The 24,979-nt window shown below is 36.9% G+C and overlaps 1 protein-coding gene across 3 annotated transcripts in view; it reads left to right on the forward strand.

The window, feature by feature from the left end:
- NEK10 (NIMA related kinase 10) overlaps positions 1 to 24,979 on the forward strand; it is a 213,081-nt gene that overhangs the window by 22,234 nt on the left and 165,868 nt on the right. For all 3 annotated transcript variants that reach the window (XM_034404000.2, XM_060685795.2, XM_060685794.2), the window contains exons 8-20: positions 384 to 462; positions 3,834 to 3,901; positions 8,382 to 8,461; positions 11,757 to 11,843; positions 14,653 to 14,877; positions 15,783 to 15,922; positions 16,261 to 16,322; positions 16,754 to 16,831; positions 17,263 to 17,327; positions 19,537 to 19,639; positions 20,011 to 20,139; positions 20,661 to 20,798; positions 24,100 to 24,145. In XM_034404000.2, the coding sequence (XP_034259891.1) occupies positions 384 to 462; positions 3,834 to 3,901; positions 8,382 to 8,461; positions 11,757 to 11,843; positions 14,653 to 14,877; positions 15,783 to 15,922; positions 16,261 to 16,322; positions 16,754 to 16,831; positions 17,263 to 17,327; positions 19,537 to 19,639; positions 20,011 to 20,139; positions 20,661 to 20,798; positions 24,100 to 24,145 (1,300 nt within the window). The remainder of the gene's footprint in view (positions 1 to 383; positions 463 to 3,833; positions 3,902 to 8,381; positions 8,462 to 11,756; positions 11,844 to 14,652; positions 14,878 to 15,782; positions 15,923 to 16,260; positions 16,323 to 16,753; positions 16,832 to 17,262; positions 17,328 to 19,536; positions 19,640 to 20,010; positions 20,140 to 20,660; positions 20,799 to 24,099; positions 24,146 to 24,979) is intronic.

Here is a 24,979-nt window from a genome sequence, read left to right on the forward strand (position 1 = left end):
TTTGAATTTCTTGTATGCAGTAAAATTTCTAAGCCATCGGAGTTATGCCTAAAAGTTTCTATTAAAATACAGTAAGCTAAGAACTGAGTAAATGACTAAGTATCAGGAAATAAAAGAGCAGAAAGAGATAAATTTAAATGCTGCCTGGCTCCCAGAAATTCTGGGTGGTACTACCAAGCCATAGTATGAAACCTGACAAATGTTCTGTATTAGTACTTTTTTTTCCTGGCAATCTCAGTGTCATAATAATGAAACTTTTGTTTTTGTAATATTATTATGTGGTATAAAAAAGTACACCATTTACAAGTTGGGAGCATATCTGTTACAAAATGTTACCATAACTTTCTCTTGATATAATATTTTTTTTGTTTTGTCATTTACAGTATATGGAAACAGTAACAAATGATTATCTTGCCTATGGAGAGGAGCAACACAACATAGACAAATTAGTCAACATGATATGTAAGTTTTAAGTAATTAGCTTCCAGTAAAATGAAGTAGTAAAGTTATAAAATAGGATGATTTGAATGTTGGTTGAAATATTTAGTATTTCTAAGATTTCTGATATTGAAATTGCTCTAACACAGCAAGTAACACATGAGTAAACAAATGAGACTGTAAGTCTTAAAGAAATACCAAAGTTAAACCTGGTTCAATCTGACCCAATAAAACCATAGATTTTTTAAGCGAATAGGAATAATGAGGTTACACTAATTTAAATAGCTTTTTCTAAACATGGATGAACATATTTCACCTTTTGATTTAATGTATTTGAAGGATAGCCACATGGGATAGTCAGAAAAGGACTGCAGCTATTTGATTAAATTTCTATCCATTTTTTAAAAATGCGCTAATTTGTTTTAAAATTGGCAATCCTTGCAGGGTCATGATCAACTTGATTTTTTGAACATCTCTACCCTGCAGACGAGGGATGGGTTCTAAAATTTTTTACTACTGGTTCTGTGGGTGTGGCTTATTTTGTGGGAGTGGTTTGGTCATGTGACGGTGGGAGTGGCTTCATGGCCATGTGACTGGGTGGGCGTGGCCAACTCAATGTCACTCATGTCAAGGAGTCCCTTGCCTGGCCCCTCCCCTCCCAACCATTCCTTGTCACATCCAGCCTCAATGTATCTATAGTTTTGTAAAAATGTTGTTCACCTTTTTTCAACTTTATTATCTACATACTATAGATGTACTTTCATGGACCACTGAAAAGAGGAAATAGCTCACATGCTTTGCCCAAGAGTGTGATAGGCAACAGGGGCTTCCAGAAAGAATGTATAGGCAATATATTTTCCAAAGCACCAGAAAGCAAAACAAGAAGCAATGGATGGAAACTGAACAAAGAGAGTAGCTAGTTTTTCTCTAAAACTAAGGAGAAACTTTGTGACAGTGAGAACCAATATAGTTGCAGAAATATTTCGGTCATAATTTTACATATAAAATAGCCATTCGTGCATATTGTTCAAAACAGTAATTAGTATTATGGCTGATGTTTGACAGCAAGCCAAAGTCAAAGCTCACAAGAGTGCTTCTTACTCTGTATGTATACAAAACATCACATACCAGGAATAGCATATTAAGATGGACTTATGCAACCTGATGTACAAAATAAACATACACATATTTATGCTCTGGACTATAGACATTGAATGCATGTAAATCCCTGAAAAATATGTGGTAGCCCTGGGCAAAAGAAAGGCAGTAAAATCACTCTAGGTGGAGGGACAGTGTAAAATATTAACACATGATAAATAATGGAACAATTAAAAATAATAGCACAGAGTTTTTTCTCTCTCTCCCCCTTCCTTCCTCTTTCTTTCTTTCTCTTATTCTCTTTCTTTCTCTTATCTTTTTGGGGGGAGGATGTTTGTGGCTATGACAACTACTTTCAAAATTGTTACTGGATATTTCCTGTTACATGAAACTGCTAAAAGCTTTTGCAGTCATATAATGCAACAAAACATTTTTTTAATGATAAAAGCAAACTGACATATGAAGCTACTTCTAAATAACTATGTAAGAGAGGAATAAATCTTTTTCTGAAAATTACTGACGCAAATACACAAAATTAGAGCTGTAATGTGTGATAATATTATTTATAATACAATTTTGGTGGAGGAAATAAAGTAGCAAAGAGATTGCCACATTGAGAACTACATGAAAGGAACACAAATATGACAAAGTCACTATATATAAGTTGGGTAGCTATATAAATTTGTTTAATAAATACAGTGGGAAAGATCTTTGGGGATTCCAGAATTTACATGACACTAATTGAATTTTTGATCTCCCTTTTATTTTGATACATAATGGACTAGTTTTACACTGTAACTAAATTACACGAGAGAATGTAGTATATATACCAAAAATAATTCAATAACAATTTGGGTTAAGTGATACATTGGGTTAAGTGATGTAGGGCTTGATCTAATTTCAGGCAAGTTCAAGCCTCTGTTTAGAGATACATGCGTTCTCTCTCTCCCTTCCTTCCTTCCTCTTTTTCTTTCTCTTTCTTTCTCTCTTTCTTCTCTCTCTCTCTCTCTTTTTTTTCTCCCTCTCTTCTCCTTTCTCCCTTCCTTTGAAGAATCCCAGAAGGTCTTTGGTAGGAGGAAGAAAAGCCAGACGTTTTGAAACGTTTTGTAGCTTAACTGAGCAAGGATAGCTAGTGCAGGCACTTACAATAAGCTCTGAACTCAAGCTCAGTGCACGTGGGGATCCCCAAACAGTGAGGATGAAGTGTGAGTAAAAGGGTTACCCTTCCCTCCCTCCCCCCCTCTCTCTTTCTCCCTCCCTTTCTCCTTCCTGTGAAGAACCCAGAAGGTCTTTGGTAGGAGGAAGAAAAGCCAGACGCTTTGAAACTCAGAACATGCCCATTGATCATTTGGCATTCTTAGAGCTCCACTAGCTTAGCCTGAGGAAGGATAGCTAGTGCAGGCATTTACAATAAGCTCTCTACTGAAGCTCAGTGCATATGGGGATCTCCCTAAACAGTGAGGATTTCTTTGTTTGTTTCTCCCTTGAAGCCACCCCCCAAGCCCATTTTTGCTTCCAGGGAGTTGCAGGGAGTGTTGCTAGGCACCCCCCCCCCGCGGCCCATTTTGGCTTTAGCAAGCGTTCCTGCAGCCCCTGGGAGCCAAAACGGGGCGCGGTGAGGCGCTGCACCCCCCACGCCCCTTTTTGGCCTTAGCAAACCTCCCTGCAGCCCTGGGAGCCAAAATGAGGCATTGGGGGGCGCTGCAACCTCCCACGCCCCATTTTGGCCTTAGCAAGCCTCACTGCAGCCCCTGGGAGCCAAAATGGGGCACGGGGGGACTCCTGTAAGGGGCAAGGAAGATAAGGTCGCGAGCCCGGTGGGGATAGTGGGGGTGGCACAGCATGCCCTGGGGGGGGGCTAGCGCGACTTACCTGTAGGCAGGAGGAGGCAGCTCAGTTGGGGCGCAGGGCAGGCACCATGTGGGAAGGCAGCTTAGACAGGCAAGCTGCCCGGGTGGTGAGGAGGAAAAGGAAGTGACTGGGTGGGGTGGCGACCGGGGGACCGGTTCAGGGGCGTGGCCAGCCAGACATTAATACCGGTTCTGTGATCCTCACCAATTTATCGCTACCGGTTCTCCCGAACCGGTGCGAACCAGTAGCAACCCATCACTGCTGCAGACATCTCATTTTGAATCTTAAGTCTGACATTGAATCTTCAAAATCATGTTTCAGGATCTATTAAGTTCTGAAACTGATTGCTATTTTGTAAATATACCATGGATTTTTCTCTTCAAATTTCTTAGAATAAGAATTTTATATGAGAGACATATGTTTTATTCAGTTTCTTTAATTCACAGATATTATTCAAAAACTTTCAGGGGTTAAAGATCAAAGAGAATGGGTTACAGCCAGTGGAGCACATAAGGTAATGAATTAATGAAATGAAACTAATCAGTTTCTTTGAAACTTATTTTTTTCTTTTTAGGTTTAGATTATAAATAGGATCTCTCAAATGAAATTTACTGCAAGATCCAGTCTGGGTCAGTCAACAGGACCAGAGGTTTACTCTTCTGAGCTTTCAGGCTCATGCTGGAGCCCATCCTCAGGGAATCTCTCTCTATTGGTCTACTATCGTTCTCATCTATATGGCAGGGTGAGAACCCACTGTAGTATCCAGTAAGCTAAACAACTGGACAGAAGGTACCTCTGTGAACAAATAGGGCAGAATGCATTTATTACTAGAATCCCATTCCTCACACAAAGGAGAGAAAGGAAGAAAGATGATAAGAGATACACATACATCAAAAACATTTTGAAAGCAGTAGAACACCGCTTCCGAGATCTGCATGTGGGCATTGAACACCGCCCAGTGACTATGATACAATGACAAATCATGCATTGCAAAGATTGCTTGGAGGTGGGAGTTTCTTCTAATGTAATCTGCCAGATCACGTGCACAAATTATCCCTGTGAATATGTAGGATACACGGGGAGGAGGCTAACCACCAGATTGTAAGAACGCAAACGAGCAGTCAGATGAGAAAAGCCGAATTCATTAGTAGTTTCACATTGCATTGAACAGGGACAAACATTCAATTTTGCAGCTACTAAGATTGTTGGTCCTGCAGATACAAAGATAGCCAGGAAAATGATTGAAACCTGGAAAATTGACCCCTTATCAGTCAACAGGAGTGCTGATTTACTACCAGTTTATCAGGTGCTTAGGAGTCGAGGACCTGGCAGCACAAGGAAACAATAGCCAATTGCTGGCTGTCAACACATCAATCAACAATTAAGAAGGCACCATATAAATATAACTCATAGAATCGCTCAAAACACATATTCCAGTAGAGAGAAGTTCCCTGAGGATGGACTTCAGCACAAGCCCGAAAGCTTGGAAGAGTAAATCTCTGTTCCTGGTGACCAACTCAGATTGGATCTTGCAACATTATCCTGGGATACATATATTTACTTACCTTAATTCGTGAACAGTACTGTACTATTAAATTAAGATTAGGAAAATTTATTGATATTATTGATCTATTTATAGTGGAAATTAGCAATAAATCACTGGAGCATATTAAAAATTTATCAAAATCAGGTCTGAAAGAAACACATATGAAACTCACATGATTTTGATAATACTGCTGCAAGGAAAGTTGTTTCAAAAATTAGCAATTCCAGAGAAAGGGCCCAATTGTAATAATGTAAAGGAGTACAGAGATGTATTTGAAGAAGGAATTCAGTGATTTATGCCTAGCCCAGACAGCTAGAAAATTTAAAAATTTTTTGTCTTAAACATAAGAGGGGAAGGAAGAGAATCTCTGTCAGGTTTTGATATAGGGTATAATAACAGCACCTTCTATTGTTTACCTAAATTGGGTGAAATGTACTGTCTTTTCACTTTCAGTCCTATTTAAAGTTCTTTAGAGCACCGACCTGTTCTTATTATTTGCTAAGGTATCTCTAGGAGAAGCATTTATGTTATATCTGTTTCTTCGGGTATCAATTTTTTTGGGGAATTTTATTTATTTATTTATTTTTAAACAAAAACATAAAATACATCTTTTCAAAATGAAGCATTGGTCCGGTCATAAATTGGTACAAATCACTAACAAATCTTAATTTTTAATTAACACAACTTAATATTTTACTCAGTTATTTTCCTAAATTCTGTCTATTTAACAATGCCATTATCCCCAAAACCCGTTATTTAAATCTTTAAATCCTAACCAAATATCATTTCATTTTTCTTTTTCTTTTTACTTAGATGAATGTATTTTAAAAGTATAAATCATTACAATTGTTATAAGCATTTAAACAATATTTTCACTGTTGATCCCAATGTAATCATCTTCATTGCTGTTTATCCCAACATTTATCATCCTAATTTTAATTATTAATCCCAACATAATCATCTTATTTTTACTGCTAATCCTAGCATAATCATCTTTATTTTAACTGTTTATCCCAACACATCATCTTCATTTTAATCATCATCTTTTACTGTTAATCCCAGCATATTCATCTTTATTTTTACTGTTTAACCCAGCATAATCATTTCATTTTTACTGCTAATCCCAACATAATCCTCCTTGTTTTTGCTGTCATACCCAGCATAATCATTTTTGGTTTTTTTGCTGTTAATCTCAGCATAATCATCTTAATTTTACAGTTAATCCCATCATAATCATTTTATTTTTACTGTTAATCCCAGCATAAACATCTTTGTTTTTGCTGTTAAACCCAGCATCATTTCATTTTTACTGATAATCCCAGCATAATCCTCATTTTGGCTGTCATATCAACCATAATCATTTTTGTTTTTTTGCTGTTAATCCCAGCATAATTATCTTAATTTTACTGTTAATCCCAGCATAATCATTTTATTTTTACTGTTAATCCCAGCATAATCATCTTTGTTTTTGCTGTCATACCCAGCATAATCATTGTATCTGTTTCTTCAGGTATCAATTTTTTTTATTATTTTATCATGATATAAAATACAAAAGAAAATGAAAATAATGGGAAATTAGGGAAGGGGGAAAAAGAGAAAGTGTAGAGTAGAAAGGGAAAAAGGAAAAAAAAGGTGTTGCTTTCCAACTCTTAGTACAGTAGAAGATAACAATACAACCTCAACTTTTTACTTTTACGTAGTAATATATACTAGCCATTTCTATAACAACAAACCTATCTAATCCTCAAAACTACAACCAAAGTTTCATTTTTCCATCACAAGCACAAAATCCAGATTGTATCTGGTTTCTGATTTGGTCTACCCTGGTCTAACTGGCATCACTGATATGGAATTACTACAAGCCAGATTTCTATTCAGTCAGAGCCACTTTCCATTATGTCTTCTATTTCTGTTCCAGGATGCTTTGTATGCTTTGTATACTTTGTATACTTTACCATATAGGTGAAGAGGTTGTATCATTTTTACTCTTACATTTTACTCTTTATGGCTGAGGGCAATACTTAGAAGGGAAGGTACCTGTTAAATGACATCACAAACCTGCTTTTTCCCTGCATCCTATCTTGCCATCCTAAATTTTGCTGTGGGAATTGCTTGGAAGCTGTTAAGTACTCTAAGAATATAATGCAAAGAGAAGGAAAAAGATTTCCCTCTGAACTGCAACAAGTGGGAAGAAAATTTGTTTGTTCTAGGTAGGAGAATCTGCAAGGTAGTTCCCCATTTCCATAAAAGTATATATTATAGAGACTGTTTTCTCTTGTGAAACCTATACTTTGAAATAGTCTTCTGCTTGAACTTAGGTTGGTTCCTGTATGCCTTTTGGAAATGCTTGAAAAGAGCTGTTGAAGAGAACTATGGGGATATCCAATGTCCTAGGATGGATAATTGTATTATTATTTAGTTATTTCTGTAAATATTTTAATTTCCTTGATGTTTCATTACTAAAAGTTGCCACAAATTTTAGGATAACTGGATGGATGGATGGATGGATGGATGGATGGATAGGCAGGCAGGCAGGCAGGCAGGCAGGCAGGCAGGCAGGCAGGCAGACAGACAGACAGACAGACAGACAAATAACCATACAAGCTACAGATGAAAAAGAGCTGAGTATTTTGAAATTACACTTCCAATTAAATGCATTATGTCAGGCCTAAACTTTTCACTTTTGGCTTTACACCTTCTAATCAACGATTTAGAAAAGGAAATTGTGCCTGTGGAAGCCAGATTTCCAACTTCCCTTGCAACTTAAAAAGACTGTGGGAAGAGGTTAGGGAACGGACTGAAGGAATTGCTTCCACAGGAAATCTATAATACCAGTTAGAGCCACAAAATTTCCAGTGTGAAACATGTCATTTTAAGCCATCACTCCTTCTTCAGTGCACATCTAGGTGCCTTATACGGTCTGCACGCAGTGTCTTCGGATGGGATATTTGGGGAAATGCCCCTTCCAGAGCATAGCATTTGAAGCCATCTTTGGGCTATTTCAGCTTCAGGAGGGCATTGAGATACAAGCAGATGTATATGGACATGTATTTGGGAAACAATAGGCCATCCTCCCACCAAGACCATGTACTTCTTAGCCAAAAAAATAAAATAAATCTCAGCATGTAATAGGAAGCAGATCTGATACTGTTTTATTTAAGATGAACAAGCCTGATGATGGCATATAATTTTGGTTTTATACACCATTTGATTCTTACTTACGTGTGTGGGAAATGTATTCTTTCTTCCTTTTAATATGACTCAAAGCAATACAGAGGTATGGGTTTACTTCTTGAAATACCTAAATTAGTTTACTAGATTATTTTAGAACTTTTTCAGTTTCTAATGCTATTGTGTAAGAAATATGTAAAACTTACTTTTTGAACACAATGTTCATTATAGCTTCTAGAAGAACATTTTCAATTTTTTTTGCTTCTTGCTTTTGCAGACTTTGATTAATTTACTAGGAACTAGAGAAAATAATGTGCTAGTAGGTTCACTGCTTGCTCTCACAAGCTTGGCAGAAAGGTAAGCTTCAGTTTCTTGGCTGTTTTATTCCTTTCATTTATCAGAACATCTTCCTCTTAATGATTATGACAAATAGATTTAAAACAAAACATTTTTTGTGTGTGTTTATTTCTGATGTTATAATGGAGGCATATTTATCCTCTGGGGGCTGCTTAAATTAATAAATTATGTTGATTGTTGATTTCAACATCAAATGAAAATTTTCAGATATGAGTATATGAGCAGTTTTCATAGATCAAATATTCTTTCCAATGGGGATAATTTATATATTCAAATTATGTATCAAAAAATCTACAGTAAGATGTTTATTCATATATGTCTTGTGACAATATTTTCTTAATCTGCTTTTAGTTCAGATTTATGTTTATAATTTTTGTCAATTAAATATTGTAGTAAAATAAGGGGGAGAGTAAAGAATGAAATTGAGGTGAATAAATATGAACTGAATTCAAAATTGAATGCCTAGTGTGAATAAAGTATGTTGAGATAGTTTGATTGTATACAGGTAACCCAAGCTTTACAAACAGTCACTTAGCGACTAGTCAAAGTTACGACAGACCCCTCAAAAGCTACCTATTTCAGGAGTTCTGTCAGCTGCATATATATCCCCCCCTAATCATATGACTGCATTTTGGGTGGCAACCCTTTCTGTGATTTACTGTGGTTTTTGCTATTTTCTGGCCTTTCTGGATTGTTTCTAGCAAAAAAATTGCCATAGGAATACAAACTACATAGTAGTTTGCTTAACTGCTGCAGTGTTCATTTAACAATACTGCATTCACTTAATAACTTAATAACTATGCCATTTGCTTAATGACCTCTGTAAATAAAGAAATAAAATCGGGTCAGTTACATGGGTGTCTTGATTTATGACGATCATGACTTATGACAGAAATTCTGGTGTCCATTAGGACTGAATTGCAAAATGAATAAATGATAGAAAAGTGAAAAGGTCAAAAGGAACAGGAAAAAGTTCCTGAGAGAAGAAAGAGATGAGAATTTTAAAGAACGAAAGATAATGTATGAAGTAGTGGAAAAATGTGGTAGAATGATGACTTGAAGAGTAGAAAGTGTAGAAAGGTATAGAGAATGGTTTGGTGTAAATGCTATTAAATATTACTGGTGTAAGCTATGTTCACTTTGCCTTTTAATTTCTTTGGATTTCTATTTCTAATTTTGTTTCTGCACTATACATGTTACTATAGTGGAGCAAAGGGGATATACTGTTTAATTATGTACTTTTGTCATACTTCAAATTGTAATAATGCAGTCGAGTAAGTCCTTAGATAACTCTAGGGCAGCAATGGCTAACCTTTTTGCCATTGCGTGCCAAAAGCGGGGGGATGGGACATGGGGTTGAACACACGCATGCTGACACCCATAATTCAATGTGCTCCACCCCCCATGCATGCACGTGCGATTCCCCCGTGCTCCCCCCGCTTTTGGCAGCAATGGCACAGGGGGCCCGGTAGGCCTGGTTTTTGCCCTCCTCAGGCTCCAGAGGCTTTCTAGGAGCCTGGGAAGGTGAAAACAGCTTTCCCCACCTCCCCGGAGGCCAGAAACTGCCCATTTCCTGATTTCCGGTGGGCCCAAAAGGCCCAAAAATCAGCTGGCTGGCATATGCATGCATGCTGGAGCTGAGCTAGGGCAATGGTCGCGTGCCCACAGATATGGCTCCGTGTGCCACCTGTGGCACATGTGCCATAGGTTTGCCATCATGGCTCTAGGGAATCTAGTATATATTTTTTTTCTTTGTTCTAAAATGCACCATCTTATTTGAAACAAATTAGAATTACTTTATTAAGACGCATGATTGAACTAGTGTACTGTGAGGGGCATTTCTTTGTTTACTTATTTACTTAATTATGTATTTGTATTGGTCTAACTACACTGTTTAAGTAAGATACAATTTATGACCGCATTTGGGACTGGAATTTCAATTGTAAGTTGTGACGATTATAAGTCAAGGCACACATTTAACTGGACACAATTTAATGACTGTTTTTTATGGCAGCCGTTAAGCAAATCATGCAGCAGTCTGAATTAGATGGTTGCTAAGCAAATTACATGATTGTAAGCCTCAATCCACTCTCTCAAATGCACATTTTTTTTCAGAAAAGCACAAAAACACTGAAAACTGATAAAAACCACTACAAACCAGCATAAAAGCGTTGTAAATCATGGTCATATGACCGCAACCATTCGTATGTGCCAAGTGTCCAAAATGCAATCATGTGACTGCAGGGACATTATCCTTATGACTCAGAGTTGGTAAAAATTGGTTGAAAAGTCAAAAAAATAAAGTATTTTATTTAATAAAAGAAAAATGAAAGATAGAGAAAGACAGGCTATAACTATTTCATAGCTTCTCAGACTAGTCTTCAGATGAACTAGAATAATGTTTCATCACTAGTGTTGAAGTAAAGTTGAGGTGCCAGTCAAGCCAACTTCTGGATTAGCTACCTTGTCTTTTAGCTAGGGCAGGTTGTCACAATGTCATAGCCAGTGATCCATACTTAAAAGCAACAGATGTGTGTATGTTTGTGTATTCTAATATATTTGCTTTTAAAAGGGAGAGGCTATCAGTAGGCTCTACCAACTCTCTTGTGTTTTTTGATTACTGTAGTAGTCAGTGACATAATGCAACCTGCTTTCTGAAACATTCAATTTATGGGCTCTACCCATGACCAGGAGTCTCAATTTTAATCATACTAGCAATTCAGTATGTATAAATTACAAGGTCATTATGGAGAAGCTGCTCCAGAATTAGATAGCATGTACCATATTTTTCGGACTACAAGACGCACCAGTATATAAGATGCACCAAGATTACGAAAACGTAAGTAAGAAAAAAAAAGTTTTTGCCCTCCCCCAGTCCCCAGGAGCACTCTGCAGGCCTCCCAAACCCTCTGCACACCCCGTTTTTTGCAAAAACAGGCCTGTTTTTCACAAAACTGGGACAAGCGGGGCGGGGCTTCAGGAGGCCAAAAATGCCTACATTCGGTGTATAAGACACACCAACATTTCCCCCCTTGTTTTTTTGGGTGGGGGAGTGCATCTTATACTGCGAAAAATACGGTAGTTTTCCCAATTTCATTCATGCCAACCCAGAAAATGACGTGAAAATTGGTGAAGTTGGAGTTCAGTGGCTCCAAGTTTTCATTTCTCTAAAGAAAAGCAAATTATATATTATTGACTCTGAAACTTCAGAATCATACACTCAGTAACATACTTAGGATAATATTCAAATTCAGTTCAGTTTTCAAAAATAATCTCCCTAACGTTTTTATTGTAGCCCTGAATGTCGTGAGAAAATAAGTGAGCTGAATGTTGTCGAAAATTTATTGATGATATTGCACGAATACGATTTGCTCTCTAAAAGGTAGGATATGTCATTTTCATATGTCAATTTACTTTTGTGTTGATGATTTCCAGATATTTAGCTAATATACATTCAAATCTCTGAAGTTATTCACTTAAAACTTTTGAAGTATAATATGAGGAAATCCCCAAATCTGACATTATAGTGAGATATAGTATACCTTACTTAGTGGAAGTATTTAGTGGAGGTATTAACCATGAAAATGACTGAGTTAAACTGATAACATGAAGATCTGGTTTCAAATATGCCATTAGCCCTAGCAAGTCACTGAGTGATTTGGACTAGTTCCTAACTCCCAAAATTTCACAGGATTATTATGAGAAAAAAATAGAAGGAAGGAATATTAAATGCAGTGCTGTAAACTCCTAACTGAATGTTAGAATCTCAATGTAGTAAATAAAATATTTTTGTTCCTATGGTCCATTCCAGCCCCTTAGATGGCAGACCTTGAATGCCCTGCATTGTTAGTGCTGCTGAACACCAAATTGGTCTACAATAAGGCCACCCTCATTCACAACTTGGTTGGTGAAAAGACCAACTTGGTGTTCGTTATCGAGACCTGGATGGGATAAGAGAGGCAGATTCCAGTTTCTGAGTATCCAGCTGTATTCCCGGTGTGATACCAGCCAAAACCCCAAGGTAGAAGCAATGAAGTGGCAGTGGTCATCCCAGATACGTGGTAGACATTCAGGAGAACTTCCTTTCAGATTGTTGTGTGAGAAACCCTTTTTGCTAATTTTATTTTATTTTATTATTAGATTTATATACTGCCCTACTCCCGAGGGACTCAGGGTGCTGAACAGCCAAGAGATAAAACACAGAGATTACAAAATTTAAAAACAGTATAAAAACCTAATTAAATAAATTTGGCCCAGAACAGATTAAAACACCCCTAAAGTTTTAGACAAATTTAAAATTTACAATTAAAAAGGGAGGTTAGGTCAGGCCAGCCTGTTGGAATAAAAAGGTCTTGAGGGCGTGGCGGAAGGTGTGTAAATCCTGGATCCTCTAATGCCTCTAATGGCATCAGTTGGAACTTCTGTTGTTATACTAGCTTCCATGTTGTTGTACTAGCTTCCATATTCCAACTCCCTGCCTGAGCTTCTCGACTGTGGCTGGTTGGCAGACTATTCCAAGCCACCCAGGGCCCAATATTAAAGTGGTCATTCACCTTATGTGTTTTTTATGTCAGAGCAGGATGCTCTGGATTTGGGGAAAATGTTGTTTTCTCTCCTGTTATCTCCTATCATTCTCTGGAGCAACCCACCTCTGCAGAGAGACTGGGCCTATTAGATTGGTCCACCCCGGAGACAAATGGACTTGATTATCAGAGAGAGCTTGGGGTTGTTCTAGAATGTCTGCTATATAATCCAGCCGAAGTCTTGATAGCTGCTTGGAATGGGAGAGTAGTTCTGGTTTTGGATTAAATTGCATTTAAGCAACCTCTCTGCATTCATAGTTAATAGAACTCTCTATGCTATACAGAAGAGTTAAGGGTTAAGAGATGCCTAGGATATCACTGGCAAACAACAAGGAGTAAAACACTTAAACATGATCTAAAGCTACTATTGGAGCCTACTTCATGACGTTAAAGGTGGTAAAATTTTATTTTACCACCTTTAAAATGCTGCCTCAACATTCATTATAGAATCTGCATATAACTGCCTAGAAGTCTTGTTTCAGGTGACCCTGTCCCTCCTTTGAAGGAGTAATACTGGGATCTACCTATAGGGTTGCTGTGAGGAATGTCCTGCATATCTAGTCTCTCTACATTGGATTCCAACCTTTGGGCAGAACCAGTGGAAGTTATAGGGGCTGAATTGTGCCATTATCTGGGGGAACTTTGATTCTGTTGAATGTGCAGAAAGATTGTTGCAGCTGCTAGTTTGGCCTCTTCTGTGTTATTTCTGAATCCCTTGTGGTTGGTCAAAGCTTCCTGGGAGAGGATGCCTTGGGTCTGGGTGGTGGTTAATTTTTCTTTGAGGGAGGAGGTGATGGAATGCCCTCTTCTCAAAATGCCATCACTAAATCCAACTAATTTGAATAGTTTTCATTTAGTCTCCAACTTCTCCTTTTTTATGGGAGGTTATGGAGAGACTTGTAACATGGCAGCTTCAGGTGATCCTGGATGAAATGAATTGTTTGGATTCCTTCAGTCATGCTTCAGGATATATATGGGATTGAGACACTATTTGTTGTGCTCTTGGATGACCTTTGGTGGGAACAGACTGGGGATAATGCATCTACCCTTTATTTCCATGATCTCTCAGTGCCCTTCAATATCATCAATCATGATACTTTGTGAACCAGCTTTGGGAGTTGAGGTGAGCAGTATTATGCTGTAGGGTTCTCTTCTTCCTCAAGAATTGCTTTCCATCAGATAAAAGAGCAGAGGTCCAACCCATATCCCCTACTTTTCATTTTAGTGAAAGGGGAAAAAGTCCCAATATGTCATGTGATGCTTCCGTGACGACATGAGTTTGACACCCTTAATATAGAGCCTGGCTATTTGAGAGACCACTTATCTCTAGCTTTTTCTTTCCATCTGATACAATCAGGGGGTTCTCTTAGTTCCATCTATTAAATAGTATTATCTTATGGAACACAGAAACTAGTTTACTGTGTTGCAATACCTGTTCTCTTGAACAATATCTTCCCAAGATATGTGTGACTCCCACTCTTAGGATGCTAAATAAAATGCATCACTCTATGTTACATTGAGAAAGAAGGTCAAATTTGAGTATATATATAATTCAGCAAGCATGCTAAATGTAACTATTGAATTAAGAATGTTTACTTTTTTTTGCAGATTGACAGCAGAATTACTCCGCCTCCTTTGTGTGGAATCAAAAGTCAAGGAACAAATCAAGTTGTATGAGGGGGTGCCTATTCTGCTTAGCCTTCTCCATTCTGATCATCTAAAACTACTCTGGAGTGTAGTTTGGATTCTTGTACAGATTTGCGAAGATCCTGATACCAGTGTTGAAATTCGAATTTGGGGTGGAATCAAACAGCTCCTTCATATTTTGCAAGGGTAGAGCTTTGAATTTATCTATAGTAACAGCAGAGAGAATGTGTATACTCACATACAAACTTTCAAACTACTTTTTTCTCAATGCATTCAGCTTGATTTCATGTGAAAATTAATTCCTATTAAAATATGTTTGTCTTTGAATGATATTGTTTTATAGAAAGATTTTCTGAGACTCATGTTATAAAAATGCAGGTATAACTTTCATGAAATATCGATATAGCAATTCCTTTAGGAAGAAGAGATTAATGTATCAGAACTCATTAAATAAATCTGTACAGAATGTTCATTACTTATACAAACCAATAGGAGGCAATATCTGACCAATTTAATCCTATATTGGGACTTGCCATACATATGTAACTAAAAAAAAAAATCTTATTCTATAGGGTTCAACTCCTCTGTCTTTAGAATTGCTGTTTTTAACTCAGGATGTCTGTTTTGAGAGGCCTACAGTCCCATGGATTCCATGGTTAGTCTTGCTTTGGAGAAGAATTTCTAGGATAATTCTCACAGTAGATTAAGCTACCTGCCTCATGTGCTGCTCCTGCTAGTTTCTGAAGTTAACTTTAAAAATTGTTTAAATTTTTAAAGAACTTTAAAAAATGGTGCTCAGCCCATACAACAGCCTCTCCAGGCTCTGATTCGTCATTCTTCTGTTTCTTGCCTTTCCAATTCATGCAGGGATGATAAACCTTGTTAGCTGCCCTCTCTGGTCCTAACACACCTATGAGCTTTCATAGCTAACTAGGGACTTGAACCATGAGCTTGCCAGTATTAATTCAATACCTTAATCAGTACATCACACTGACTCATAATGTGCAAGGATGTATAGAACATATACATTCATGATTCTAATTGCAGATCATCTTAGAGATATATGCAGACTGTTTCTTCTACTTTTCTAGGGAACGAAGTCTGTTTTTGGATCGTTCTTCCATTGGGAGTTTATCTAGTGCAAACATAGCTGGGAGAATCCAGCAGCTTCATTTATCAGAAGAGTTAAGCCCACATGAAATACAAGAAAGTACATTTTCTCTTCAAGCAGGTACAGTAGTACTATGATGATTTATATCAATGAAGTTATTTGTGCCTGAACAATGCATTAAATGGTAATCAAAGACTAATGGATCAATTAAATAGTAAATTCAGTAGGTTCTGTACAGATATACATACGCTGATTGTCCTATAGAGCAAGGAGAGTATGAAGCCACAGATACTTTATTTCCCTCAGTCTGTAGTTTTCCCCAGATTACATAAAGTGTTAAATGTGAAAGGATTAATTAATTAATTTAAAATGTTATTTTAAAACCCAAAAAGCATACAATTGATAAATACCTTCATGTATAGGAGCAGTGTGAGATAATGTTTGGTGATTTATTTTAGCCTGTTGTGCCGCAGTTACTGAATTGGTCCTTAATGACACCAATGCCCATCAAGTAGTACAGGTGAGAAGTCTTTAAATACCTTTGAGATTAAATTTTTTATTTGTATTTATATAATGCACATTTCTTGGAATAGAACTAGTATTGGTTAAAAATATGCTGTCTACTGATATAAGGACTGGAGGGCCTATATTTGCCACTTTATCATTTTATAATTAAGACCTGTGTGTAATTTGAATTGCTGAAGGCATGCTATTGATATCTGCCTCAGCATGGCTGCTTCATGGCTAACTGTTATATAGAGAACAAGAATGTATCTTAAAGAGCAAGTGTGTCAGCTAAAGCCTGTTTAAGTTGCAGGTCATGCTGCAAAATGAAAAGTATCTGTCTTTGCTGATAATTTTGCAATAGACAATAAATTCCTTGTGAATCTGACAGACTATTAAATGTTTGATTGTTCTCTGAAATATTATTCCTCCATATATACTTTTTAGGAGAATGGGGTATATACAATAGCAAAACTGCTTTTACCTAATAAGCAAAGGAACATAGCAAAGGCTAATTTATTACAGGTAATCCTTTTTATTTATTTATGGATTTTCACTGCAAATAGTTGCAATTTTGAAACAGAAATAATGTGGTTTATTATGAATTTTTTATTGCCTTTTGAATAAAGAGCAAGATAATCACCAAAAATCCTCCTTCCCTCCCTCTTTCCCTATGCCTTCTAAGGCAGTTTGATAAGTTTAATGTAATTAATTTTAAGGTTAATAAGAATATATAAGACCAGAAAAGCCAACAAACTGCTAATAGTTTCATAAACCATCCTGCACTACTAAATACTAAAATTGATATTCTTCTAGTCTTACAATGTTTTACTCTATTAATGTAAAAATTGCTCAGGCTTTTAGCTTGTAACTGGCACTGAATCTTTAGACAAGAGAAATCAAATGTGGCTTCCAATCCTGTATGGAATTATTTCTATGCATTTTTCTCATTCTAGTGTTATGCATTCAGAGCTCTGAGATTTCTTTTCAGTATGGAAAGGAATAGACATCTTTTTAAAAGGTATGCTGAAGACAAGCTATATTCCAAAATTATTTTCCTTTGAATAAATGTGTGTATATAAGGTACTATACCTTACTTTTAGGGATGCGGTGCTGAGCTTGTCGATCAGAAAGGTCGGCAGTTTGTCAGTTCGAATCCCTAGCACTGTGTAACAGAGTAAGCTCCCGTTACTTGTCCCAGCTTCTGCCAACCTAGCAGTTCAAAAGCATGTAAAAATGCAAGTAGAAAAATAGGGACCACCTTTGGTGGGAAGATAACAGCGTTCCGTGTGCCTTCGGCGTTTAATCATGCCAACCACATGACCATGGAGACGTCTTCGGACAGCGCTGGCTCTTCGGCTTTGAAACGGAGATGAGTACTGCCCCCTAGAGTCGGGAACGACTAGCACATACGTGCGAGGGGAACCTTTACCTTTACCTTACCTTACTTTTATTGTATGTGTGGATGTGTGTATGTATGGATTTACCTGTCAAACTTTGCTTAAAACACTGATTTCCAATAAAAACCTGTTTCCAAAGTCTATTTAGTCTATAAAGGGAATAAAATTGCACAATATATTCACATATTTAATAATAGAATAGTTTTGAAGGCACTGGAACTCCATGACATCTCTGTGCTATAATGAGTGGTCCAGATGTAATTCCTGAACCATTCCTGTGTCCAAACTACATAATTGTGATTATACTGTTATTGCCTGGGGATGACATGACACAACAAATGATTAACTGTGCTTACACTGTTTTTGTGGGAATTGTTCAAAAACAATAAGTACTGTATATACTTTGAAGTGTTTCTCTAATCTTAATTCAGAAAAAGAAATCTGTGCTCCATAACATGGCTTTAGGAAACACTAATAATCCGAAACTGTGTATTTATTTTGCTTGTAAGTGGATACATAATAGACATTATTCACAAGGTCAGGGCTATTCTTGGGCTGCCAGTTTTCAAATATTTTATGTCCATTTGTTTTTAGTTTCATTAGATATTCATTCTGGGATGCAAGAATCTGAACAACTGCTAGATAGTAGCAGAAGTTTAGTTTTAGGTATCTTTTTGCTGTCATCCACATTTTTACTGCTTAGTTATTGTAGCCCTGAACAATTCATTTCAGAGTCACCCAAAATCTTTTAGGGAATAAATGTGAAACATAGAGAGGAATTTTTTTAAAAGAGATCTCATTCAGTGGCATAGAAGAGATGGTGGCAACTTTTTACCTTATCCAGTATCATAGGAAATTTCCCATCTTAAACACATGGAGGAATCAAATGAAGGAATCGAGCTAGCATACTTTAATCTTGCTTTATTTTTGATAGAACAAATCTGCAGAATTTCGTAAGGATTAAACAGGACTTACATGAGAGTAAGAATTATTACATTTGATGTGATTTACTACAAAATATGAATGGATAAAATTGATTTTGTTGAGTTCAGCAAAATCACTGTTGTGCTTCAGTGGTGGGATTAATTTTTTTTTACTACCGATTCTGTAGGCGTGGCTTGGTGAGCGTGGCAGGGGAAGGATATTGTAAAATCTGCATTCCAACGCCACTCCAGGGGAAGGATACTGTAAAATCTCCATTCCCTCCTCACTCCAGGGGAAGGTTACTGCAGAATCCCCGTTTCCACTATTCCACATCTATTCTCTGCCTCCCGAGTCCCAGCTGATCGGGAGGAAATGGGGATTTTGCAGTAACCTTCCTCCGGAGTGGGGTGGGAATGGAGATTTTACAGTATCCTTCCCCTGCTATGCCCACCAAGCCATGCCCACCAAGCCATGCCATGCCCACCAAGCTACACCTACAGAACCGGTAGTAAAAAATTTTGAAACCCATCACTGGGTTGGGGGATTTCCTGCATTGTGTCAAATAGTGTTAGTAACCTAGATTGACAAGATAGGGAAGCTGAGCATTATAACAACTTTCTAATTTTAATTTTCCTTTGTGTCCATGGGGCAGATTTATCTTAAATTAATAAAAAACTTTCTTTCCAATAAATATGGAATTTTATGAAGGAAAGGGATTGAACCAACTTTCCTTTAGCAAGAAAGTTCTGATGTGTTACTCACATGTGTAAAGGTAGAACTATTTTATCCTTAGTACATTTGTCAGACACAAATTATAAAAGAAATTAATTTTTAAAATGTGAGAAATGAAAATGGGTATAAAGCTGATTCAGTATTCCATAAGTATTTACAATTATATTTTTATAGGCTCTTTCCCACAGACTTGTTTGAAAGCTTCATAGATGTTGGGCATTATATTCGTGAGATCAGTGCCTATGAAGAGCTAGTACTGAAATTAAATGCGTTACTGGTGGGTAGCATATGTTTTTCCTTATTCAAATGAACTCAGTCCCTGCCAAAATGTTTCAGCTTACTCTGGTTTTTAAATGTCGTCTTTGAATAAAATATTGCAAGTTTTTGAAGGAGAACTTTGAAAACTGCTTTTGTACAAGAGAGAGCCCTATAATGCTATTGTAGTATGCTTTGTGATAACCTTAAAACACCATACTTCTTTTCATGTGCTCTAGTTGCATAAATTTCATTTAAGAATGGGATAGTCAAAGAAGTGTTCTTGATTGAAATGAAAAAATGGGTGAAGATGGTTTTTAAGGGGAAAATAGGACTTTTATAAATTATAATCATTGTCTAAAATTACAACAATAAAGTAACTTTTGTAACCAGGAGGATGAAGTTAAGCAAATTGCTGAAAATATTGAAAATATTAATCAGAATAAAGCACCAATGAAATACATAGGCAATTATGCAGTTTTGGATCATCTTGGCAGTGGAGCATTTGGAAGCGTTTATAAGGTAAAACTGCCTTTGATTTGTTTTGAATATTGCTTTTCTTACTCCTTTCAATAATTCTCACACTTGATTGCAAATATATGTTATTTATCTTTATTACAAAGGAAAGCAATATGTTGATTTGACTTAGCATTTTTGTAAATAGAACATTTCCAGTAAATTCATTGAAACAGAATCTTTCAGGCTTGGACTCCATTAACATTAAAAGTTTTTTACATTTTGAGAACTTGCCTATTTGTAGCAAATATTATTTTATTAATGTAAACATTTCTAAGATAATATATCTCAAGTCCTTTAAATAATTTATACTTAGCTATATAAATAATAATTAGTAGTGCTCACAATGTGACCTGGCCAGTTTTCAGAGATTCTGACTTTTTAGTCAAATCTGAAGTTGACATCTGGACATTCAAATACTCATATATCATCCAAAAATATTCTCATTGCAAAATGGGAATGTGGGAACTACATTGTAATTTCTATTATATACTATCTGTTCATATCATTTTTTCTTCTTGCTGTAGGTTAGAAAACATAGTGGCCAAAACTTTCTAGCAATGAAAGAGATTAATTTACATAATCCAGCATTTGGAAAAGATAAAAAAGATCGAGAGAGCAGTGTAAAGAACATAGTCTCTGAATTAACCATAATTAAAGAACAGGTAAGACTAAACAAAAATAAGTTTCAGAGAAATTGTTGGGGGAAGTCTTTCAATTACAGTTTAGATGCCAGTTAAAGTGAAGTTATTTTAATTACTATGCTACTCTGAGTATGTGTTGGCTACCTACTTTTATTCTCCTGCTTAGACTTTCATTGCCTGCTACTTCCTATTCATCCCTAGTAAGTTTGTAGGGGACATGGGAACTGCTATAGTGCACATGCCTTCCTAACCTGTTGCAAGTCATTCCTACATTTGCAGTTGAAGACTAATCAAGAAAAAAAGTGAAATTAGTAATAAGCTCTAAAAACATAACAGAGACATTGTGATATCGATGGTGTTCTTTTATCTGTTGTTGGTGTAATCCCTTCAAATAAGCATTAACGCCACCCAAATGCCAAAAGACATTTTAATATTCAAACCCTAACTTGCCATAATTACCATTTAGAGCAGTGGTTCTCAATCTTCCTAATGCCGCTACCCTTTAATACAGTTCCTCATGTTGTGGTGACCCCCAACCAGGGTGGGTTCTAAATTTTTTTACTACTGGTTCTGTGGGCGTGGCTTACTTTGTGGGCATGGTTTGGAGGTCATGTGACTGGGTGGGCGTGGCTAGCTGGTCATGTGACCGGGTGGCCATGGCTATGTGTATAGGGACTACTCAGAGGGCTGAAAAAAGTCATTTCTGACAGATCCTCGCACTTTTGACTGGTCCTCACACTTATGACCATCCTCACATTTATGCCCGTGCAGCATTCTTAACAACCATGTCACTCATTTCACAACTGCTTCTTTTCACCATGGTAATAAGATAGGGCAAAAAAAGTAAAATGTGAGGATAGTCGTAAATTCGAGATCTGGTCAAAAGTGCGAGGACCAGTCAAAAATAACTTTTTCAGCCCTCTGAGTAGTCCATGTGCACAAAAGGACTACCCAGAGGGCTGAAAAAAGTGATTTCTGACAGGTCCTCACACTTTTGACCGGTCTTCGCACTTACGACTGGTCATCATTTATGCCCATTGTAGCATTCTTAACAACCGTGTCACTCATTTCACAACTGCTTCTCTTCACCATGGTGACAAGATAGGGCAAAAACGTAAAATGTGAGGACAGTCGTAAGTTCGAGGACTGGCCAAAAGTGCGAGGACCAGTCAAAAATAACTTTTTCAGCCCTCTGAGTAGTCCATATGCACAAAAGGACTACCCAGAGGGCTGAAAAAAGTTATTTCTGACAGGTCCTCACACTTTTGACCGGTCTTCGCAGTTATGACTGGTCATCATTTATGCCCATTGTAGCATTCTTAACAACCATGTCACTCATTTCACAACTGCTTCTCTTCACCATGGTGACAAGATAGGGCAAAAACGTAAAATATGAGGACAGTCGTAAGTTCGAGGACTGGTCAAAAGTGTGAGGACCAGTCAAAAATAACTTTTTCAGCCCTCTGAGTAGTCCATATGCATAAAAGGATACATAGAGAGGGATGAAGGAAGGGAAGGGAAATTAGAGTAGGAGTGAGGGTAAGAGAGGGAGGAAGAGAGGAGGAGAAGGAGAAAGGAAGAGGAAGTAGGGAGGAGAAGAAGAGGGGGAGGAAGAGAAAGTAAGAAGGAAAGAAAAGAGAGAGGTGGTAGGTTTGAGGAGAAAGATTGCTGTACAATAAAAAAGATGAAAGGGAAGAAAGCCAACCCCAAACAAATATAACGATATTAAGATAAAGAATGAATTGTTAAACTTTAAAGAATAAAAGAGAACAAATATGAATACATAACAATAATTAGAAACACACATACAAACATACAATGTATTTTCTTTGAACAGAGTATTTGGCCGGTTCACAAATTTAAACAGTGTTTAGTCATTTCAATTAAATTTACAATTTCTATATTTCCTTTTTGCCATATTTATTCCTCATCTATTTTTGTAAAAAACCAATATTACCCTTCATCCTCATCTCTAATCTTAATCAAATTCAATTTTTCCCTTCTATATTATAGCCCTTCCCATTGTCATCTATTTTTAACATTGGTTAATTATGTAATATTACAGTTGTTTAATACAAATTCAGCATTTTAATATAAATCAATTAGTTATATAACTACCTTTTTTGTATATTAATCAATATGAACATGAATATTCCAATTATTTCCATGCAATCCAATTTCTTACAAATCAATTAATTATATTTACCAATAATAATAAACCAAATAATTTCCCCCATATTCCTCCAAATTACAACTTAACCATTTCTGCTTTCAACACAATGTACAATTCATAGTATCTCAATTATTACAATTCCCTAGTTAAATAGAGCTTTTTTTCTTTTGTGTTTTAAAATCTTGAACTCTCCTCTTTTTCCCTAAATTTCCCATTGTTTGCACCTACCTTTTTTGGTGAGGAAAAAGAAAAGAAATCTGCTTAATTTTCCAACGTTGCAGCAACAGCAAAGCAGTTTCAGTTTCGTTTTTCAGCATAGCTAGGGGAAAAAAAATCTGCTCCAGCAAGCAGCAGAGCCCTGAGCAAAACAGCTGAGAGCAAATCAGCTGAGGGTCGGGAGCCAATCTAATCAAGGGCTAATTAGCCTATGCTGAAGCTCCGCGGGCCAATAAAATTACAAAAAAACACCGAACCATTTGTTAAATTGCTGGCTCGCCCGCCCCTCGCCCACCACTATTTATTGGCAATAAATAGTGGTGCGGAGGGGCGGGGCGAGCCAGCAATTTAACAAAGTCCCGCGGCAAGAATTTAAACAGTTTTTTTTCCTCTAGCCATCAGCTGGGACTCAGGAAGCAGCAATAGATTGGGGGTGGGCGGGGTAAACGAACGGCCGGCGATCCAACAGAACAGAGAGGAGGGTGAATGAAGGCCGGGGGGGGCGAGAGAGGGCTTTGGCGACCCCTGTGAAATGCCCGTTCGACCCCCAAAGGGGTCGCGACCCCCAGGTTGAAAACCGCTGATTTAGAGGAATATCACCTTTAATGTTGTACTGCTTCTAGAATGAGTAGGATTAATATTTTTGTCCATTTTGTCTTGGAGGAAGGGTGGTTGAAGGTAGCAATGGGTGTGTTTCACTTCCTAAAAGTCTCTCACTTCCAAGTCATTCAGACTGAAATCATTGTACTGATTTGCCACAAAATTTCTATGATAGAGTTGATAAACAGATTAAAGGTAGGTATGAAGGTACTTTGTGCTTCCTTTCAGACTCTTATTTTTTGAAAAAAGAAAATAACATTGGAGTACTGGCTCATATCCAGTGTATCACAGACTGCCCACATGTAATCTAACATTTGTACGTTTTTATTTTAGCTTTATCATCCCAATGTTGTACGATACCACAGAACCTTTTTAGAAAGTAAGTATAAGTCTACAAAGTGGCAATACAGTGTATTACTTTCAAAAAATTTTTAAAAAGTCAAGTAGGGAATATATCAGAAGTGTTTACTTTTGACATCTTCAAGAAGATTATTTTGTGTTTTTTTGAAAAATATTAAATTGTTACTTAAAAGACAAGGGAAGAAAGGAAAAGTATTGGAAGCAGAAATTAGAAGTTTGAACAGGTAGCATTATGTTAGCTTTAAAAAAGCTAACAAAATTAGCTTTGTCTTTTCAAGAGCTGAGGTTTCTAGATAGCAGGATTAGCTATGAGTAGCTAGGGGTTGCATTTAGATGTATATGTATGGGGGAATACATATAATCCTTGACTTACAACCATTTGTTTAATGACTATTCAAAGTTATAACGGCACTGAAAGAAGTGACTCATGACCAGTTCTCACACTTATGACCATTGCAGCATCCCCACATTTACTGATAGTTTCAGCAACCAGGGTCCTTGGATTGTTATTTGCAACTTTTATTATGACATGCAAAGTCTATGGGAGAAGCCAGATTTGCTTAACAACTGCATGATTCACTTAACAACTGTAGTGATTCTCTTAACACCCATGGCAAGAAAGATTGTAAAATAGTGCACAACTCACTTAACTGCATTGTTTAGCAGTGGAAATTTTGCACTCAGTTGTGGTCATAAGTCATGTTTGAAGAACATAGTGAATGGGCAGTGATTATATGTGAGTAGAACCATGATTCTCAATTTTTTCCTTGATGGTTATAGAGTTTTGGAGGTTCGTTATTTACATTATCATTTTAGTATCTTTCTCAAATCAGAAATTGTTATTATCTTTCTT

This window comes from Pantherophis guttatus, chromosome 4, assembly GCF_059756535.1.
Source record: "Pantherophis guttatus breed Tessera chromosome 4, ASM5975653v1, whole genome shotgun sequence".
NCBI classification, from domain to species: Eukaryota; Metazoa; Chordata; class Lepidosauria; order Squamata; family Colubridae; genus Pantherophis; species Pantherophis guttatus.